This window comes from Penicillium chermesinum, assembly GCF_028974085.1.
Source record: "Penicillium chermesinum strain IBT 19713 chromosome Unknown utg000005l:1.0-4115287.0:1.0-4118363.0, whole genome shotgun sequence".
In the NCBI taxonomy this organism is placed as follows: Eukaryota; Fungi; Ascomycota; class Eurotiomycetes; order Eurotiales; family Aspergillaceae; genus Penicillium; species Penicillium chermesinum.
In genome coordinates, this window is record NW_026695315.1 from 1,058,931 (window position 1) to 1,079,534 (window position 20,604).

At 51.0% G+C, this 20,604-nt stretch overlaps 10 protein-coding genes across 10 annotated transcripts; 5 read left to right on the forward strand and 5 right to left on the reverse strand.

Annotated features, from left to right (window-relative positions):
• Window positions 1–3: 3 nt before the first annotated feature.
• On the forward strand, window positions 4–2,950 carry N7468_006546 (uncharacterized protein; the record flags this gene model as incomplete). Its single annotated transcript, XM_058475842.1, has 3 exons — window positions 4–982; window positions 1,009–1,850; window positions 1,925–2,950. The coding sequence occupies 3 exons, from the start codon at window positions 4–6 to the stop codon at window positions 2,948–2,950; spliced, it is 2,847 nt and encodes a 948-aa protein (XP_058328732.1).
• Window positions 2,951–3,329: 379 nt separating this feature from the next.
• Window positions 3,330–4,549, reverse strand: N7468_006547 (TFIIH/NER complex subunit TFB3; the record flags this gene model as incomplete). Its single annotated transcript, XM_058475843.1, has 3 exons — window positions 3,330–4,140; window positions 4,212–4,452; window positions 4,510–4,549. 3 exons carry the CDS (start codon window positions 4,547–4,549, stop codon window positions 3,330–3,332), a joined length of 1,092 nt encoding a protein of 363 aa, XP_058328733.1.
• Window positions 4,550–4,752: 203 nt separating this feature from the next.
• N7468_006548 (prefoldin-like protein) lies at window positions 4,753–6,525 on the forward strand (the record flags this gene model as incomplete). The annotated part of the gene is made up of 1 exon (XM_058475844.1): window positions 4,753–6,525. One exon carries the CDS (start codon window positions 4,753–4,755, stop codon window positions 6,523–6,525), a length of 1,773 nt encoding a protein of 590 aa, XP_058328734.1.
• Window positions 6,526–6,862: 337 nt separating this feature from the next.
• N7468_006549 (Zn(II)2Cys6 transcription factor domain-containing protein) lies at window positions 6,863–8,242 on the reverse strand (the record flags this gene model as incomplete). The annotated part of the gene is made up of 1 exon (XM_058475845.1): window positions 6,863–8,242. One exon carries the CDS (start codon window positions 8,240–8,242, stop codon window positions 6,863–6,865), a length of 1,380 nt encoding a protein of 459 aa, XP_058328735.1.
• A 450-nt stretch (window positions 8,243–8,692) lies between these two features.
• Window positions 8,693–9,467, forward strand: N7468_006550 (uncharacterized protein; the record flags this gene model as incomplete). The annotated part of the gene is made up of 3 exons (XM_058475846.1): window positions 8,693–8,829; window positions 8,934–9,279; window positions 9,360–9,467. The coding sequence occupies 3 exons, from the start codon at window positions 8,693–8,695 to the stop codon at window positions 9,465–9,467; spliced, it is 591 nt and encodes a 196-aa protein (XP_058328736.1).
• A 406-nt stretch (window positions 9,468–9,873) lies between these two features.
• N7468_006551 (protein kinase IKS1) lies at window positions 9,874–11,974 on the reverse strand (the record flags this gene model as incomplete). Its single annotated transcript, XM_058475847.1, has 3 exons — window positions 9,874–11,758; window positions 11,808–11,899; window positions 11,945–11,974. The coding sequence occupies 3 exons, from the start codon at window positions 11,972–11,974 to the stop codon at window positions 9,874–9,876; spliced, it is 2,007 nt and encodes a 668-aa protein (XP_058328737.1).
• A 561-nt stretch (window positions 11,975–12,535) lies between these two features.
• Window positions 12,536–14,680, reverse strand: N7468_006552 (putative GTPase NOG2; the record flags this gene model as incomplete). Its single annotated transcript, XM_058475848.1, has 4 exons — window positions 12,536–12,955; window positions 13,015–13,362; window positions 13,773–14,520; window positions 14,583–14,680. 4 exons carry the CDS (start codon window positions 14,678–14,680, stop codon window positions 12,536–12,538), a joined length of 1,614 nt encoding a protein of 537 aa, XP_058328738.1.
• A 325-nt stretch (window positions 14,681–15,005) lies between these two features.
• N7468_006553 (uncharacterized protein) lies at window positions 15,006–15,857 on the forward strand (the record flags this gene model as incomplete). The annotated part of the gene is made up of 1 exon (XM_058475849.1): window positions 15,006–15,857. The coding sequence occupies one exon, from the start codon at window positions 15,006–15,008 to the stop codon at window positions 15,855–15,857; it is 852 nt and encodes a 283-aa protein (XP_058328739.1).
• A 536-nt stretch (window positions 15,858–16,393) lies between these two features.
• Window positions 16,394–18,125, forward strand: N7468_006554 (uncharacterized protein; the record flags this gene model as incomplete). The annotated part of the gene is made up of 7 exons (XM_058475850.1): window positions 16,394–16,563; window positions 16,619–16,640; window positions 16,701–16,774; window positions 16,832–17,161; window positions 17,222–17,415; window positions 17,477–17,763; window positions 17,823–18,125. The coding sequence occupies 7 exons, from the start codon at window positions 16,394–16,396 to the stop codon at window positions 18,123–18,125; spliced, it is 1,380 nt and encodes a 459-aa protein (XP_058328740.1).
• A 651-nt stretch (window positions 18,126–18,776) lies between these two features.
• On the reverse strand, window positions 18,777–20,181 carry N7468_006555 (uncharacterized protein; the record flags this gene model as incomplete). The annotated part of the gene is made up of 5 exons (XM_058475851.1): window positions 18,777–19,096; window positions 19,167–19,615; window positions 19,679–19,802; window positions 19,857–19,983; window positions 20,041–20,181. 5 exons carry the CDS (start codon window positions 20,179–20,181, stop codon window positions 18,777–18,779), a joined length of 1,161 nt encoding a protein of 386 aa, XP_058328741.1.
• Between the last annotated feature and the right edge of the window lie 423 nt (window positions 20,182–20,604).

Consider the following 20,604-nt stretch of genomic DNA (forward strand, 5'->3'; position numbering starts at 1 on the left):
ACTATGCCTCTCCCCGATGCGAGTCTGACTCTGTCCGACTTTGATCCCGAGCACGAGGCTTTGGCTTCTACCCGTGAATTTGGCAGTCCCCAACTCCCTAACACCTACCAGCACGCACAGGACGAGCAGGACGACCCTGATTGGGACATTCACACCTCCACCCTTGACAAAGCTTTTCCTGACTTCTCCCAACTGTCTCCTTCGGAAGACGAAATGGACAATATGTCGGATTCGAACAGCGATATCTCTCTGGAGCTTGGACGCGGTGTAAACAAACCCGCGCGTCGGCTCGACGACTCCCGAAGCTCGATTATGAGTTTTCAAAACAGCGTTCGCTCTTCCTCGCCTGCTGTCCGAATCGATTACCCCACGCCTCAGAAGGCAGGCCCTGCTCGTTCGACCGCCCGGCGCGCTGTCAGCGAAAACCTACGCAAAGACGCGCAATTGCGACGAGCCAACCAAGCCCAGAAGGAGATACTCGCCAGTCCCCAGGTCTCTAAGAACCAACGCGACCACCGCCGCACCCTCTCTGAAATGCATGCTAAGGTCAGAGATGATTACGATGGCTCATTTCTCGGAGATGAGCGTCCAGCCCCGATAGACGTGAAGCCACGATCTACGCGTTTCGGAAACAGAAACAGCTCGCAAGAAATTGCCGACGCCGTCGAGCGCGCGTCACGAGACGCTTATGCAAAAGAGACCCGGAAGAGCAGTGTAGCAGGTACTCCTCGACGTGTTGCTTCGGGACAAACAAATGTCAACAACATGGGGGATACCGTGACCCGCAACTCTTTTCTCCTACCCGACCTCCCTAACATTTCAGAACTTGTCTCTGGTGTTTACGAAGATGGAACGCCTGTTTTCTCCCGGAATCGGGTGCGCTCGACCCGATTTGTGTCTCCGAACGACGCGACCGACGTCTCCCTGACCCGGGAGCATTTCCTCTCGATGCTGTCCCAATCCCCGACGACGAGAAGGCTTTGTTTGTGTCTTTGCGCCTCCTGCAAGACAAGGTAGCCGAACTGGAGATGTACAAATCCGACGCAGAAAAGCGGCTCGAGCACTTCCGCGAGGAGAATGCGGCGCTCAAGGCGGGCAGATCTCGTCACCCCGAAAAATACGCCTTCGATGCTGACAGCAAGAAGGTGTCCAAGCGGTCTGTCAGCGAGACACAGAGTAAGCTAGAGGCGGAGAACATTGCTCTTCAAAATCAATTGGACATTGCCGATCGTAAGTCTCAAGTGCAGGAAGCAGCAGTCAAGCGCTTGAACCAGGACAAAGAATCCGCCATCTCGCAACTTGGCGTGGCCTATCTTGAGACTCGTGAGCTGAAGGCCGAGAATGAAGCGCTGCGAGCGGAGAACGCAGAGTTGAGGTCACAAATCTCTCGATACGCGGGGAGGAAGTCCCATGAGCAGGATGTTGAATCCGAGGCTTCTGTGACTGGCTCCGACGTCGATGATAGCCAGGGTTACACTGAGCGAAGTGGTGATATGAGTCGCAGCACAAAGGACCTGACAGCTAAGAGCAGTCGGTCCAATTTGAAGTCGCGACGCCGCGACGACTCACGTGCTCGTGTCTCCACACAGGTAGAAAAAGAGATCTCACGATTAGAAAAGGAACGTGCTGAAGAAGAGTTGTTTTCTATCAATGTGCCCACTCCGAAACGCCCATCTGCTTCCAAGTCAGCGAAGTCCGGAACAAAGACATCCAAAAAGCAACCAAATACCAGCAAGCAGCGAATCAAGAGAGTAGTCGTGGAAGATGCATCGGAGCCATTGGAGGCTACGGAGCAGAGCAAGACTGCTTCTGCTGACGCTATTGACCTGACATTGCTCAGCGTCGTGGATGTGAGTTTTTTCTTCTTTATTTTCCCCTGAAAGATAGTCCCGCTCTGGATGTGAATTCAGCTAACTTGTTTCAGGAATCCGAACTTTCTCGACTGCGCAAGAGCTTGGAGGAAGAAAGAAACTTTCGAAAGCAGCGACGTTCGAGTGCTCCGAGGGAGCCTCCTGCCAATGAGACCGTCAACTCGACGCGGCAGAGTATCCTGAAGGCGCCTCTACCACGGAAATCATCACTGCGTGAACCGAAAGTTGCCATCCCCCGTCCAGCCTCAGCGGCTGGCGATATTACCACCAGGTCAATTGCTACGAGTGAGGGCGACAACAGCCTGGTTGTGCCCACAGCTGACCGCCCACGACGCCATTCTGATCACTCTGTCGCCTCTATCGCATCTGTCGCCCAGCATAAGAAGCGCCGCAATATCGAGGACATGACATCTGCTTTCATCCTCCCCGATATTACTCTTGGCCGTGCTGAGCTTGCGGCCAGCAACCCGTCTCGCTTGCCAGAGTCTGCACAGCGGGCTCTGGACGGCGTTGCCCAGCACAATGGGAAGAACTGCATGGTTTGTAAGAATGTCCTTCCTCACGACGGGGCCTGTAACCACGAGCCTGTCAAAGTGCCCAAGCCCGTACCCGTCTCTGAGCGCATGCCCAAGCCATCTATCTACAACGAAGAGCCTACAATGCGCCCTTCGCAATCCCCCGCTGTGGCGCTTGCCAATGTGCTGAAGGCCCTCGAGGATGAGTTGGCTCACCTGAAGATGCAACTCGCTAGCTACCAGAGTGCATTCAATAAATTGGATGCATCGCTCGGAAAGAAACAGCGCAAGGCTTTGATGGAAAAGATTGAATTAATTTTGCGGGAGATTGATATGAAGTCTGATCAAATTTACTCTCTATTCGATGTTCTTGAGAGTCACCGGAACGTGAAGGAAATGACGGAGCAGGAGATGGAAATGACCCTGGAGTCTATTGGCATTGATGCAAATGTAACCGGCGGCGATATAACTGGGACCTCGAAATCGTCGCACCCGATCGATTTGGATGATGATTTGCCTTGGGAGGGTATCGAGAGCACAGCTGAGATTACTGGGCGCACCTAAGTTGTTTTTTTTTTTAGCATCAGCACTTGAGCGTAGCTTGTTTTGCACTTGTTTTTGCGGGAACCCAATCAATTCAAATGGATGTTTTTGTCAGTCTATTGACTGTTTTCTCTCATGAATACCTAGGCAGTGAAATAGTAAACTCTTATGTGAGAGTATAACGCATGTAGCTAGGGAGAACTTTGCACCATTCCATGCTATCCTTGAGCAGATTAATGCCCTGTTCATGGCCAATACTAGAAAATTCCAATGCCAATAAAAGGGAAAAAAAATAACACTTTTTGTAGAAACGCAGATTGAAAGCGCCGTCGCTATGCCACATACGCCGTACCAAGTTGCAAAACCGACAAGAAAATCCTCAGACCACACGAAACCCATTTTATTCTTCGACGGCCACCGCCGCGCCCTCTGTCGCAGCAGCCTGGCTGACATCCCGCCGAGTAACCTCCTCTTCAACAAAGACGCCTAACCCAGCAAAAGCCTCCAGAAGCGTCCGAGAATAATACTCTCGCAAGTCATACCCACCGGCCTGCGCCTGGGGATCATTCCGGATGCGATCAAGATATCCAGACGGGTAGGACTGCTTGAGAGTATAATAGTCCCGCTTTTCAGGCACATAGCCCATGAACGGATCATATGGCTTCTCCGGCTCAGGCGTCTTGATCTTCCGCAAGCCCTTAATAAGCCCCGAGTCGCCCGACTTCTCCACCGAAGACAAAGTCGTGCCAGTCCGCTTGGTCTCGGACCCGCGCAGCGCAGCTTGTTTCTGTCGAATGCGATCCTCCTCGCTGCGCCGTGCGGAAGATTTCTTGAGAAGAACCTTGTGGCCTTCCCGAGCAATCTTGCCTGCGTCTGCACTGGAGCCGGAGGCCAGCCGGGATAAGAAATCTTCTCGGCCAGCTTGCATTTCGCGGCGCTCGGCGTCGAGCCGGTCGCGTTCTGCTTGGCGGCGTTGGCGCGCTTCTTCTTGTTCCTTTGTCACGCGGGCTTGGAAGGTGGAGGCTTCTTCCTCTTCAAGGGCTTGGTTTGCGCGGATGGAGTCCATATTCTCGGAGGCGTATGCTTGGAGCTGGGCTTCGGTTTTGGCGACGTCGATGCGAGAGACTAGGTTGGCAATTATCTCTTCGCGTTGCTCGAGGAAGTCGTCGTAGTTGCGCTTGCTATCGAATTCATCTTCTCGGCGATTCAGACTGGCGAGGGGGGGGGGGAATCGTCAGCAGCTGGGAAGCACTTCAAGCGCTTGAAAGGGCTGTTGGCTTACATGTGCATCACGCGCCGCCGTATATCAACCTCTCGCTCTACTCCTATATCCTCAAAGGTCTGGGCCCGGAATCTGTTCTTACGCAGTGTCTTGCGGCAACCTGCAACTGGGCAACTGGATGGACCGGACGAGAAAATGCGGTCCACGCAGGACTCACACATCTTGTGGTAGCATTCCGGGTTGATGAGAAACCGCATATTCGGGTTCAGGTACCGCGAGGACTTGCATACGGGGCAAACCTCTGAATATGGAGTTAGTTGGGAACCAGAAACATCTTGAGGAGAGAATATTAGCTCACCATCGTCGTCCCGGCGGTCGACACCATTTCTGGAGGCCATGGTGGGGGGGGGGGTTTGTTGGAGGAATGAATGAGTCGGAGATCAACGAAGCTGCCGATAAAGAGCGGACCCACCCGCGCACGGACCACTTTCTTCATCTTCACCTTTTTTTTGCCCCTCGACTATTTCTTTCCACCGTCTTCTCAACTTGGCCAGGCTGGTATTCTTCACGGAATCGACCGATTGGTGTAAAAGCTGGAAACATGGGGGTTCCCACACATAATCTGACAGCTCTTGAGCAGCGTCGACGAGCCCTCGAAGAGAACATCCTCCAACTTCAGAAATCCCTCTACCACTGGCGCACTCTCGAAGCAGACTACGATGGACTCCGCGACGAAGTCAAGAGCCTTGATGAAGACGCGACAACCGACGAATTCCTTCTTGTCTCCCGCGAACTCGGTAGCTCGCAAGTGAAGGAAGAGGATATGAAAAGCATTCTCGATACAAAGGGCGCGAGGAGATCACGCGATCAAGTTGTTGATATCCTTGGACGGAGAATTGATTACGTGCAGCAAAACGTTTCTATTGTGGAAAAACGCCTGCGGGCTGCGGAGGATGAGCTCTATGCGTTAGATGCCGGAGATCATCCGCCAGTGCAGGGTGGCTGTAACTTTGCGATGAAGGAGATCTTTGAAGAATTGGATGACGATGGAGCTATCATATCTAGCTCTGTGAACGATCCCGGCGACCAAGCACCACAATTGCTAGACCTTCTGAAGAAAGCCGGGGTGGAGAATATACCCGACATCCCTAAAGCCAGGGAGCTTGCTGCCAAGGGTACTACCCCCCGTGCAGACGCAGAGCCTAGCCACGCCGAGGAAGCGCAGCCAGCTGTTAATGCCGCAACGAGTGACGCAAGCCCTGCCCCTCCCCCCGAGACAAAAACCTCTTCACAAGAGGAGGCAGGCGAAGAACTGGACCTATCTCAGCCAGTCTCATTGGTCACAGACGAAGATCGCAGCGTTCCACCCGTTACGGATGTGGAAGAATCAGCGGAAGATGCCCGCCTTCGCCGTGAAATGCTCCAGTACGGCATTGACGAGGTTGGAGCTATCGTTGCTGAGCTTGAACTGGATGAGGAGGGCAGTGAATTCTCCGTGGACGACGAAGACTTCGAATTTGGAACTGACGACGAGGATGAGGACGAATTCGGTCGCTCCCACACGGAGCTCACGGAGGAATATCACCAACAGATGCGTGAACTGGAAAAGAGACTGACCGGACGCGAGATGTTGAATATGGGCAAAGACGTGCGAGCGATCCCAGAAAATGTACAAATCCAAGAAGCCGAACCAGAGGTGGAACTCATTGAGGAGGTACCAATGGGTGACGCTTCCAAGCGCTCAGAGAAAGACAAGAAAGCCAAGAAGCGTGTCGCTTTTGCGGATGAACTTGATATTGCTCCTTCTTCCGAAGGCCCCTCAATTGAGCAGCTTCCTTCCGCGGAGAAGAGGACCCTGCCTCCAATGCCCGAGGCGCCCCCGCTTGCAGATGCCATTATTGAGCGTACCGATCGTGTTCCGGAGAGCCATCAGAACGCTGAAGCACCAAAGAAGGTTTCTCGATTCAAAAGTGCTCGCGCTGCAGTGCAAGCCCCATCAGGGCTGGCTGCATCCACCTCGAGCCCGGGTTTTCCAGGACCACAACCCGTTCGAAAGCAAGCTAATGCCGTGCCGTCCGCTATTCCCCCAGCTCTTTTCCCCGCCACCCCTTCAGAACCAAAGCCTTTTTTAACTCCGATCGCAGACAACTCGGATACACCCTCTGCTCCCCAGCCCCCTCAAGGCAAAACTCTAGCTGATATGCTCGTCGAGCGCGAGACTGCCCGAGGTCCAGTCAACGCCCCGAGCCTGATGAGCTTGATGAGGAAATTCATCGGAAAGAGATCGCAAGCGAATTTTACCGTTTGCGAAATCGAAAAATCCAGAACCACGGAGGCTTTCTCAATGACGAGGAGCCCGAGGGTGTACCCTTGAACGTTGAAGAGCCACCAAAGCGGATCAGTAAGTTCAAAGCAGCGAGGATGAAGTGACCTGTGTCCAGTGTCTCTGGATCACTGACACAGGTCTATGCTCTCTAACGTATGAGCACTTTACGTGTACAATTGAAATATCACACCAATTATGATTTAATGCTCTGCCAGGGTATTCGGAACCTATAACAACCGAATAGTATAGTTTTTTTCACATTTTCACGGAAACCCAAAGACGAACCTTATCAGTAGAATTGCAGGAAGCTGATCCCATTGTTTACGCATTGGGAACATGGACATACTTTCCCTTCGGGTGACACGCGTATAGGATGATCCATACATCAGCTTCCAAGATCAGACGAGGGCTTCTCTGGCCTCATCACCTTCCATTCTACGCCGAATGGTCTGTTACCGGAGGTCTTCTCTGTACTGAGCTCGCAAGGGTGCATACGGGGGGGATTTATTGGCAATGATTGCTTGGTTTTAGGATGTGAACAGTGGAGATGTGGTTGTTTTTCAGCCCAGACATTCGTTACAATACATTGATTCGTTAATAATTCATTTCCCACATTATCGGGGGTTTGAAGCTCAATGATCTCCCGGTACTCTTCTCCCGCGCAAGGCCTGAGTAAGAATCGCTCGAAAGGCGATAGTTTGCCTCGCAGACGGCCCCTTTTAAAAGATGATGCGAAGTCTCCGTAGAGGACCATAGTCGAATCTGCATTACTCACTTTCTTCTGCCATGACGCATCCGTCGTTGCCTCCCACAGGTTCTCCCCCGCCGTGAAGGGAAGTACACTGAGGGTAGGCACATTCGAACAATACCCCTGTTTCAGCGTTTGGAATATATCCATCATAAAATACGCCAGAATCACCGTTCGCCGAAGACTCTCGCCAAAGATCCACGCCTGCCACGTCGACGCAGGGCCCAGCTCAATGGCCCGCACTCGTAGTTGTTCGACCATACGCATGAACTGCTCACCGTCTCGCTCCGCAATAGACCGCTGCCGTATATCGCCATCGAATAACTGGATAGTATGAAACAGCACCAAGGCTTGGACCGCCGCTAGCAGTTCCGCTATCGATTCCTGCTGGTAATCCTTGTACGCAAGCTGGCTGCTCTTCTTCTCCAGAATCCGGAAGACGAGATCCTGCGTCTCCGGACTCTTCGCATGATACGCCGCAGACACCGTGAACGCATCAGCCATCGCATCCGGCAGCTCCGCCTCGTACAACCGGGCGTGAATAAACGGCGTGCACCGATGCTTGGCGAACATCCGCGAGAACTCTTTAATACATCGGAGACTCTGCTCCTTCGACCACTTGTCGATGCGCCTGATATCCGGGGTCTCCTCCATCGGTGACAGCTGCGGGAACCCCAGCAGCGACGGACTCAGACTCATCCACGAAAAGAAGTCCTCGTCTGCCTCGTACCCCGAGAACCAGGGCTCGGAGGCCTCTGCAATCGAGAGGAATTCATCGGAGAGATCCGGAATCGACCGATCAAGTGACTCAAATGATGCAGGTGTGTCATCTGAAGAAACGGGGCTCCTGGCTCGAGCTTGCACTACGCGAGGCGTCCCGTGAATGTATGTGCAGGGAATCCCGCGCGCGAGGCAGCGGCCGCAGTGCGGAGTTTGGCGGTTGCACTGACGCTTGCCGGCCGCGCACGCGGTGCATGATTTTTGGCGCGAGCGCCCTGGGCGTGTTATGCGAGGCATCGTTAGTGCTCTGGGGATGGGCTAGGGGGGTGGGCAGGGGAGTTTCTAGGGGGTCTTGAAGGTCGAGGGCTGTCAAAGTCCGCAGGCCAAAGTCCGCAACTCCGCAGCGCCCCCCATTTGTAAGCCTATCGAGGTTGGCCCCCGGGGAATCATTCCTAAGGTTCTGACTGTTAGTAGTATGGACTCATGGTTTGGGCTTTTCCAGCCTGATAGTGACTTGAGTGGGGGGGAGATTCGAAACTAAACTCCGCTCTAAGGAATTTTGAACTCCGGATGGGTTATAGTGATGTGGTGCGAGAATGGTCATTGCGAAGCCGACGTAGCTAGTATATAGTCAGATGTAGTCATCGCAGTGAACGAATATTGTACTACCATCCAGCCAAAATAATATACCCATCGCTGCATTCCAATATTCAATCTCAGAATCACCCATCAACCATATCTCGAGAAATGGCCATCACAGAAATCGTCACCGTCTCTGTCAATCCCGACCCAGCCAATCTGGAACATGTCGAGAAGATTTTCCCCGGACTCAAGAAATATTTCACAGACCCCAACCCAGGGATTCTCAGCATGTTTCGGGGTTGGTATGTCAGTAAAGACGGAAAGAGTGTTAGGGGCGAGGGCCTGGAGGCTCTAATCCTTGGTAATGTCTTCGCGAAGTCTTAGAAATTGAGATATGTGTTAATAGGGCCCTTGAGGTAGAATGGAACGAGGCAGCCTCATTCCACAACTTTATCGGCTCTGACAAATTCAAGGAATTCGCTGGCCTGGTCAAACCTTTCGTGCTAGGACCTCCGGAGCTGCAACTATTCGAGACAAATCAAAGTCCTACAGAGCCTGCCAGTTCTCCTGTAGTGGAGATCTATCGGGTCAGTGTTGCGAGTGACAAGGTCAGCGAAGCCAGAGCTGCATGGGAGGATTCGGTCCAGAAGCTCAATGCCAAAGCTGGCGTGAAAGCCAAGCTTACTCATGGGAAGAGTTTGAACCTCCAGGAGGATGTAGTTCTTGGTATTCTGGGCTGGGAGAGCTTGGAGGTAAGGAAATATTCCACTTTGAATTCACATGATCGTAGAGTAGAGGAAAAGTTGTATGCATTATGGCTGACTGGGATTAGGAACGTGATAACGCAACCGATGATCCGGAGTTCATGGCAGGATTGGATCGTTTACGCGCTCTCGGAAATTTGTCTGAAGCAGTCGTGGAGTTTGATTGTCTAATCTAGAAGTTGCTACTGGTATACTCCTGATGGCCCCGTTTATGAAGATTTGTGTTGCTATAGAGATAATTCCACTCATGTATTAATGGAAAATATCATGCATTTTCGGGTCTGGATGAGACTTGAAGCATTGCCACCGCCAATTGTGTACATGGATAGAATATGCAGCATAGAACGCATAACGAACTGGACAAGGTATCTCGAGGGCATTAATAGTAGATTCATGAATTCGTCAGGTCAAGAATAAAAAAGACAAGGAGGAAGACTGTTCAGGGTCAGGGGTGATATGCGGGATGGGTGGAAGAATTGCCAGGCCAAGCACAAAGAGCACCGAACTGCAAAAGCACACTAACGACGGTGACATGGGCAAAGGCCACGGCAGCTTGGATTCGGATATCATGGAAGCCAAGTGTCACCCCTGCGAAAGAAGGAGAGGATAGAGGACCCACGGATTCACAGAGAGTGGGGAACAGGGGTGAACCACAGTAACAATCTTCAGGAGGAAGAGAGAAAATTGCAGTGAAAGATTAGAGACTGCAGGATTTCGGAGGGGTTCAAGGATTGAAAATCGTCTAGGGGGAGGAGGAAGGAGTTGTTGACGATGAACTGGAGAAGAGTTGGCGCTGTGAAGTTCGCCATGGCTCGCCCTTGTGGGCGAAATCGGTGGAGAAGTCGAGTACCGAGGTCGCACTACCAAGTCCCGGTCTGGACTGAGTGAGGGCCGATTATCTATGACCCCTTCAGAAGCAGGAGTCGGACTGCCTCTCGATCCACTGGAGTCAAACATGGAATCATGTCGGTATGCGACCTGGTTCAAGGGATTCTTCTTGGTAGGCGAGAGAGCGCGTCCATCCGCCGAGGGCAGGGGGCTATCCACAGGGCGAATGCGAGTACTTCCGGTCACATCAGGGCTCGCAGAACTTGCTCTTTTGAAGCGAAAGCTGTCGCTGGTAATTGCGCCGACTTGGATTCCGCTCAATACTTCGTCTGCCGTGGGACGACGATCGGGATTCACCGAAAGCAGTCGTTCGAGGAAGTCATAGAGTTTGTCTGGAAGATCTCGACGAACTCGACGAGCATTGTCAAACCCTGTCCATCGAGTAATCTCTTCTCGCAGCAGGTCTAGATCTTCTTTCTCTTCGTTAATGATGTCCGCGCTGGAATATGGAAGCTCTGCAAAGCAAAGGAAGTAAAGAATCATCCCCAGAGAGAATATGTCAGACTTGAAGGTGAAGTTGCCGAAAGGACCACCCGGATATTGACGGCGCAGAACTTCGGGTGCACAGTACGAGACTGTCCCTGTTGCCCCAGTAGACTTGCGCATGTCATTTTGTGATTGGACTTCACCGAAATCACTGACCAATACTCGGATCCCATCACTAGTCTCATGGAGCAGGCAGTTATTGGGTTTCAAGTCGCGATGAATGTACCCATTAGTGTGCAAATGGCGCAAGCCAGCCGTGATATCACGGAAGAAAGAATAAATTTGATCAAGCTGGAGTGTGCGCGCTCCTGCTTGGTCGAACTGGATGTCTGGTTCGCCTTTGGATCTTCGGCGAAGTCGGTCCTTAAGCTGCTGCGCTGTCGTTGATTGCTGGACAGAGCCGCAGATGTAGTTATGAAGATCGCCGGCATTGCAATATTGCTGCAGAATGAATGCGCAGGGCACACTTGGCCCGAAGGTGGATATTTTGGCATTTTCCAGCCAAACATGGCGATAGGACACTAGGTTCTGATGGGACAAATGCTGTAGCAGTTGTACCTCACCGAGGACCTTCTCCAGCCACTCATGGTCATCCCCTACGGGAACACGTTTGCAAGCATACTGACCGAGTGAGACGCCGTCCAGCACGTGCTTAACGAGCAACACGACGCCCTTTCCACCTTTACCGAGAAGTTTCTCTTCCACAAAGAACTTTTTGAAGTATTCCGGGCTAAATGCGGCCGACGAGATTCCTTGCGGAGGAGTTTGTTCAGAGGGAGCGCTGGTAGGTCCCTCATTCGCAGAGCCATCTGGAAGGGCAGGGCGTACTAAACGACGACGAGGCGAAGGCGGGGTCGACGAGCTGGCGGAGCTTGGGAGGCTGTTATTGAGCATGCGGAAGTAGTTTGGGTTGATGAATTCAGCCTCGCGATGGCTATCGCTGCGATGACGGCCCCTGCTACTGTCACGCATGGGTCGGTGACACAATGGGCAATTCGCCAGCTCGACATCGCTGTCGGGAGCTTCAGATGCATTGTGGAGAGCTATCTGCTGCGAGTCGCGGTCATAAACCACGACGGAATCATTGTGTCGGCTGTTCTGGTTAGCTTAGCTAGGAAATCCAGCGGGAGGGTCTCTCGTACAGAACGACATCTTGGTTTCCGCCGTTGTAGGGGATCATCGACATATGATCCGGCATGGCTGCAAGCACATCTCGGGGACCTGCGCGTGGCAACTGCAGTTGGATTAAACGGAGATTAATAGTTAACTAAGAGCCCACCCCGCGGGCGGTGAAGCCCCCAGGATCCATCCTCCCACGACCCACGGTTGGGCCGATTTTTTTTGGAGCTTCTGGAAACGGTGGCGAATGGGACAAGGATCGATTGCTAGATTATGCTGGTCCAACGGAATGCCTAAACTACGGGCGAGGCTACGATAGAAGAGATGGAGAGGAGCCAAGAACAGCTTTTTGGTTTCAATTGATGGAAGAACCGGGGTATCTAGAATGATCTGGGTTGGCCACAAACCAGGCAATGGCGCAGTTCCAGTTGGGCCGCACATCTGCACGTTTGTGGCATTAAGCATTGGTCTGGACGGGTCAAAAGGTGCAGCTTGACGCGAATGCCCAAGTGGCCTCGTCTCTGTCCTAGAAGGTTCCCACAAAGCCGAAGCCAGGTGATGCGGTCGAGCCTAACGACAACTCAAAAGTTTTTAGTCCGGGCGGGCGCACAATATCACCAGGCTTTAAATGCGAGACAAACTCGGATTGGGCTCAGTATCGGGCCTTCAATTCGTCGCCTCGATCAGGCCGGCTCAGGTGGTGCTTGTTACAGAATTGGAGATTTGCAAGGCGTGAAGAGATACCAGCTCTTCAGTCCTCCTCGCCACTTTCAACATCGCTGACCTCCAGGTTCGCAATAGAATCGTTATCATCGTCATCCTCGTCAAATCCTTCGAACTCATCGTCATCTTGGGAGTCTGAAGAGGCTTTCTCTTCAGCAGGTTCGGTTTCATCAAGCTTACGCTTGCGGCCCATCTCCCCAAGGCGACCATCTCGGCCCTCGATTTTCTCATCAGCGGCGCCGTCTCCTTGATCTGCCTTGGGAGGAGGTGTGTACCAAGGGATCTTGCCACGCAGGAAGTCATTAATGATCATCTTTGCAACACCGTCCAAATCAGGCTCACCGCCCTTGAGAAGGCGACCACCTTTACGAGCTAGTCTGCTCAGAAGATCAACGGCGTCCTTTGGCTCTTTTATCCCGTAGGTGCGCTCCAGGTGGCGGGGCTGGACCTTGCGGAGATAGCGGGAATGTATTGCTCGGGGTTCTCGACATTTTCCACTCGGCACACACCGCGAAGAAGAATATCCTCCTCGGTGTCGTTTTGATTGGGCGGGACCACACCAGGGCAGTCAATGAGGTAGATCCGCTTCATCAATGTGACATACTGCCAAACCTTGGTCTCACCAGGGATAGGAGCGACAGTACAGACCTTCTTCTTACGAAGAGTGTTGATGATGGAGGATTTGCCAGTGTTGGGGTAACCAATCAGGCCCACTGATATCTGCTTGCGGTCGGAGTGCAGGGACGAGAATTGGCGGAGAAGAGTAATCAGGGACCCCTTTCCGAATGAATTGTTGATAGAAGCGTGGAAAGCAAGAGTCGGATAATCTTTTGAAAGATGACGAACCCAGGCAGCCTGATGAGAGCTATGTTAGCCACTAATCAAGAACAAATAACAAATAGTGTAGATCGATGAGAATGTGTGGGATGTTACTAAGAGTTCTGCTATGAGGCCGCCAGAAAAGGCAGAAGCAGACCTCAACTCTTAAACAAAGCACATCTGTCCCTTGCGATAGCCCTTCAAGACGAAGGACTATCAACCTAGCTTCAGAAAGAAATTCGGTGCGGGACAGGATCAATCTACCAAAGCTGTAACAGACAGACTCCCATTGAGGGAAAAAAAAATACGACAAGAGTCGCAGGGAGAAGCCTTGACTTAGCAATGGAACGGCAAGAAGGCCGAAGAAAAGGAAAAGCAAAAAAGCAATTGGGATGATAGGAAGAGAAGAGTGGTTGCAGATTGAGACAAGGGGAGTTGAAACTTACAGCGACACCGGTAGGGACGAGATCGCACTTGTTTAACACGAAAATAAGATGCTTGTGAGGAGCCTCTTCGCGAATGTATTTTTCAACACTGCGGCAGCGAGTTCCATTGGGGTCACGGGCATCAATAACGTGAATGACCACATCTGACGAGTCGATTACCTTGTACAGCTCATTCCAGATACGCTTACTCTGACCCTTGAGGAAAACACTCTCTCGAGACGTAGTCAAGGTGCTATCCTGAGTGAAGCCGACGGTGACATCACTAGCGACGATGGGGGTACCATCCTCGTGTGTGCCTTGATCCTGCTTGTCATAATATGAGTCTTGATTTTTCGCGGTCTCGCCAGCTAGGTCCTCGAGCGAAGTGACAGCAAGCTTAACTCGCTTCCTTTGAGCCTTGGGACCGAATGTGTCATTGAAAGGGTTGTTCTCAATTTCCATCTTGGCCTGATGCTGCTTCAAGCCGTTGACAGTGTCATTGTCTCGGATCAAGCTCATGGGAAGCTTATTTGTCTTCAGCAGCACCTGGTAAGGATCTGACGCACGTTCCGCAACAGCCTCTCGGAATGAGGTGAGTGCTTCTTGTGAGATGACTCGGGTATTGCCGAACCATTTCCGGTTCGGTTCGATACGAGCAGTGGGCGTATCGCGAGACTGGTAGGAGGCGGCTACGGTGATGTCTCCTGCAGCATTTCGCCGAGCCTTGCCATCCTTGAACATATTCAGGTGCTTAATCTTCTTAGCATCACTAGAAGTAAGTTAGACCAAATAAACTTGAGGGTCTGCTCTGGGAACATCGCATGAACTTACCGGTAGAAGTTTTCACCTTTGGTCCGAACGTTGCCCATGCCATCACTATTCTTCCCTTGCCGCTCCTTACGAGTGGCCTCTTTTTTTCCGGTACCCATGATGAGTAGGATATATTTGAATCTCCTAAACGGTAGTTCGGACTTCGTGAAAAATTTAACTGCGAGACCAAACACGAGGAGTGGTGAAGCGCAAGAAGAGGGAGGAAAAAAAGGCGGAAGAAACTATTTTTTTTTGGCGCCAAGCCCACGCACGGACCAAGGAAAATCCGCTTCTGTTGCTCTCCGGCTACTTTCTGTCTAATCCTCCTTTTATGAGATCTCCGCTAGCCGGAGCGACCATTTTGAGATTCCATTACTCATCAGTGTCAGACATCAGGTCTGTCAAATTTACTGATTCTCCGACCAGAGGATCAATCTAGGCAGCATGACTGCCCTCCGCGCTGGCCGGGCTGCTTGCTTGCAGGTCCGCGGTTTTGCAACTACTCCAGGCCTTCGTGTTGGCCCAGAGTCACCAAACTTCATCGACGTCCCTAAAACTTACCAAACCCGCACTCCTGTGAAGCCCTCCGTCAAAGGTACACTTCCTGTGCCTCGTGAAGTCTTTCCGCCGCGCCGCGCCGACAAACCCTCCAAAAAATACCTCGACGATGTCGCCCGAGAACCTTTGACCAAGAAGGAAGGCACAGTCTCTGAGAAACAGGCATTCAAAATCGAGATGGCTGGTCGGCGGCGACATCATCTCCGAAAGGGGCTTAATCAATTGTACGAACGCAAGCGCAAAACGGACAACGCCATGTTCCAGCAAAGTCTTGAGAGCCAGCTTCGACGAGAGCGTATCCTGCGACAACCCGAGCCAGAAGACGAGCGTTTGACTCGATCTTCCGTTGTCGAGGATATGCAGCCGCTGAAACATTCGACTCTCCCGGATCCGAACCGCGAGCAACGCCTTGCTCTTTCCCAAGCACGACTGGAGGCCTCCCTGGCGCAGAAGAATGCGCAGCGCCAAGAAGATATCCAGGAACTCTACATGAATGCCCGCTCATTCATCACGACCGAAGAACAGCTCTCAGCGGAGATTGATCGTGTATTCCCTGTCGGTGAGAACGAGGCCTGGCGCAATGACCACCAAGAAGGCGCCAACATCTGGAACCTTGGTCAACCTCCAACTGTCACAGCTCTCGTCAATGAGACTCGGAAGAGTGAGACTACTCGCTGGGACGTGACCCAGGAACGACTCAAGAGACTCGGTGAACAAATTACCGGTGGTAAGATGTGATCGGGCCTTTAACTGCCATTTGTACAATATTTTTCTTCGAAGCTATTATATTTATATGCATTGTGATTGCCACTCAGTGGCTTATCAGACTTGATAGCTTTGAACATACCTAGGCACTTGAAGGAAGTTCCTAACTACGAGTCTTCGATTGATGTTCCTCCGACCATCAGATCACCCAGACCAGTCCATGATTGAGGGTAAAGCCCCTAGATCGTCGGCGAATTTTGTAACTCCACAATAAACATCACGACCGGCCCAAGTTCCGATAGCTACGTCGCTACCTACGGTAGGTTCGTACCGGCTGGGAAGTAAGTTCGGTCGATCATCCATTCCAGGGGTTCCGGTATGTGTCTGGAAATTTGGCTATCATCTTGAGGGCGCATAGTTCGCTGGCGTAATATCACAGGAACGTGGGTTATTCCTTGGATTGCAGATCCTCCCTGTATTCATAACTCCGATCTTAAATCCAACAGCATACAAATAGGATTTATCCTCACTAGAATTTTCTGGACATGCACGAAAATCTCGATTAAACTATGAAGGAAGCAACGCCGCTCGATGTCGCCCTCCACAACCTGCGGTTGGAACTAGATCCTGACAGTGGGTACATTCGATGGGCGCCTGATAATCCAAAGCACCCCAGAAACTGGCCACTGGCGAGGAAGGTATATGACATTGGAATAATTATCCTCCTGGAATGCTATACGTTCGTGCCACTTTAACCACGCGAGTCTTGACCATACTAATGATCGATCGCATAGCACTGCAATAAGTACCTCTGGGGTATGTATGCCACGCACCGGCAAAGCGGTCTATGTTTTACAAGCTAACGTTCCCATTCAGTCGGCTGCTGCAAGGTGGTCCCAGGAAAGACTTGATATCTCGATCACACTTGCCCAGTTCATGTTTGTATCAACGTACGTATCTGTGGATCTCTGCTTGAGGCAGATCAATTGTCGTTTACTCCCTTACAGGTATCTGCTTGGCCAAGCGCTAGGGAATGTTGTGTTTCCACCATACTCAGAATGCTTTGGACGGAAGAAGTTATACGTCGCAAGCACAGTAGCATACAGCGGACTGTGTGCGATGATAGGTGCTGTGGACTCTCCCGCCGCGGCTGTTGTCGGTCGATATTTGACCGGTGTTCTATCGTCTATCCCCACTGTTATTATTGTTGGGAGTATGGAGGACATTTTTAATGCAAAAGCCCGCATATGGACTATGTTGCCTTATATCGGAGTTGCTCAGATTGGTGTATCTCTTGGACCCGTCATGAGTGCATACATTACACAGGCATTTGGCTGGTATGTTGAATTCACACGTACGGGAGAAGGAGAACATGATACTAAAAAGTCAATTACTAGGCCTTGGATCTTCTACATCGCCGCCATCGTGACGGCAGCTATTTCCATTCTACTTCTGACGATAAAGGAGTCTCGACCGTCTCTCTTACTTTCCCGAGAGGTTGAGAATCTTCGAATTGAAACGGGAATTGATTCCCTGCAGGCCCTCAACCATGACAAACCACCGGACTGGCAGACTTTCGTTTCGAACAAACGTTCTGCGGCCAATCCGGCTCATTTCTACCGAACCCATCGTTTTCAGTATTTGTCTTATAGTTGGGACTGCGCTTGGGATCATATACCTCTTTACCGAGGCTCTGCCGCATATCTACGAGGACATGGGCCTGAACCAGGAGCAGTCAAGTCTTCCATTCTTCGCACTTGGTTTTGCCTCTATTTTTAACATCCCCGGCCGCATCATCGATCATCAAGCGGCCAAGAAAAAGGATAAAGGGGAGCATCTGGCGTCGCCCGAGTACAAGCTCAAGGGGCTGACCTTTGCGGCTCCGGTGCTAGCGCTAGGACTGTGGTGGTTTGCCTGGACAATTCCCCCAGGGTTCAAAGTATTCCCTGGGCCGTGTCTATGGTCTCCTTATTCGCAGTCGGATACGGACGCAATGAGCTAGCGATCGTGTTGAATGGTTACTTGGCGGATAGTTATCTTTCGTATTCGTCCAGCGTCTTCGCAGCTGTCGGGCTAACGCGGGCCGTGATGTCTGCTATGTTTCCGTTATTTGCGCCTCCTATGTTTGAAGCCCTGGGTTCGAATATTGCTGTCTCTGTCTTAGCGGCCGCAATGACTGTCTTCAGCTTGTTTCCATTCTTGTTCCAGCGATATGGCGCGTGGCTTCGGGCGCGCAGCAAGTTCGCACAGCACAGTATTCAAGTGTACAAAGAGAATACCGTGGAGAATGATGGATCATAAAAAGACATGAATATGTCAGGAATATTGCAGATTTGATGTTGCACGATTTGCCCAGGTAATTTTGAATAGATTACGTGATCTATCACTAGTAACTAGTTACTAGATACCAAGGTTGAACCTATTAATGTATACTAGTACGGGGGCTCAGTTTGAAGCTCGGCTAAATTTCAAGAATGCCCCGTAACATATATGCTAGAAGCTTAGATGCAATGAATCTAAAAATGTAAATGGCATTCTACGCAAGACTGTGCCAAAGCGCTTGAAAATTAGCGTAAAGCATGAATCTCCATTCTTAGCAAGAAAATGGAAAGCAAGAAATACCTTGCATAAACTCCGACTTTCGGCCCATGGGTTGGTACTCAAGACGATCAGCTTGGAAGGTAATTTGCCCTGATGGAATACAGACTATGGATTGCGACTTATCTTGGCAAATAGTTTCTGAGTAATCCATGCCTCTCATTCCAGAGGAGGCACAATCTGTACATATATCATCCATTCCAGAAAGATGACGAAATTTCCATGGCCATTCACGTGACGAACTGAGACGACTGACTATCAATCACCGTGTGCAAATGGGGCCGCAAACCAGGGATTATCCTGCCCACCAAACAGAAAATATGACCCGTCCATCCTGGAAATGAGAATAAAAGTCTACTCAAATTTCAGTGCCATTACAAGGATCGCAGTATATGTGGTAGCAGCATATGTGTGGAACTGCTCGATGCGAAGTCCAGCTCGATCAGCTAGCAAATTCCACTGGCGTGTAGTTCGCTCCTTTCCACCAAAGCAAAACATCATGGAGAGGTCAGCCATTGCGGCTTGCCAATGTGCACCAGTATCTGGAAGGACAACATCATCGACCAGAATGCGAGATTTCGGCGTCATTGCGCTGGCAATGTTTTGAAGGATCACAACCGCTTCTTTGTCGGGCCAGTCATGGATGATTCGGCGCAGATAGTAGAAGTTAGCCCCTACGCAGATGTCAGTTCCTGTCCTAAGTATCCATACTAACCAATCGATGTTAGTGGATGTGATGTGTACCTATAATTGGCTGCACTTGGAAGAAGTCGGCGGCCTGAGCTTTCACGCCTTCGATTGGAGGCAGTCTGTTGATGGTCTCTGGTAGATCTTGAAGAACGAGATGGCCCAGTAACGCTGGATATTTCTTCCCGAGTTGAATGCCCTGGTGGCCATGACCGCCACCGACATCCACGAAAAATGTTTCCTCGGGAGGGGAAGTGGGCGTGATTTTCTTCACTTCCTCCTCCAGCAGAGAGAATCCATTTGTCCATTCCACTCCCTCCAGAGCGGTCATTACTTTTTGCAAAGATTCGAAATGCTTCGGATTCTGCACGAGCCACTCGAAGCAAGTAAGCTGGGTATTAAATGCTTTCTGAAATGGCGTGTTGATGTTACTAGTGATATCTTGGTACTTGTTTTCGGCAAAGAAGTTGGGCATGACCTGAATCACCGGACCAAAAACATCGAATCTATCAACATTAGCAGTCAGGATAGATAGATAGTTGATGATTCAGAACCAAGATACGACATACCCATGATAGGCGATACCTTCACCTCTCGGATCAGCGAGGACATAGGTTACGTTGTTCGCACGATACTCATTTACGCCGGTCTCCTGAATCATAAGGTTGGCTGCCAGGTAGCGAAGAACCCGCTCTAGTGGCTCCAGTTAGATCTCATTCATCGTAATCAGATATCTTTGAGGTGTACCCATGAATTCCAAGCAGGAGTTAGATGGCTTCGCCAAATTGGCAACTGTAAGTGGATGCTGCGACTTGACAAGCTGCCGGAACACACGAAGGTCTACTGCGAGACGAAGCATCGCAATCAGCAGGTTCTAATGCAACCATGTCAGCCTCTGTCTGGACCATGATGCAAAAGGAATGCAACTAACCGAATTGCCAAAAGCCATGAGGGTATCATGAGGACCCTGGATCTCGGATTGAACCTTCTGAAGCTCTCTCTGAATGCTCAACCGACTGACATTGTCGGCAGATTCAACTAGAGCATAGATCTGAGAAACAATAGATTCCATTGTGTCTGCTTCGCAGGGGTTAGGGTCATCTGAAGGTTCACCAGTGTCTTCATGGCCAAGCGGTCTTTTATACTGCGCACTTGCATCATCAGGCCCGGGCACACCTGAGCATAACACTTCGGATCACAAGCTAGAGTATTGTTACATGTATTTTCCACATTTGTACAGAATTTAGGAAAAACATAAACCCAAAAATATAAATCCTCACTCATCTCAACCCATGCACTTAACCAAAGCTCGCCAAAAGGAAAGATACGGCACTGCTGACCACCAATTTGTGCCCCGTGCAATAAACTCGAGCCCCTGGGCTTTCACGGGAATTTCTAGGTTGTCACTAATTTTTTCCCTTTCTATGCTACGATATCCCCGGTGCTTATTGCAAAATTCGAGACTAATTTCGGTGTAAGATTGGGGCGGATCGGC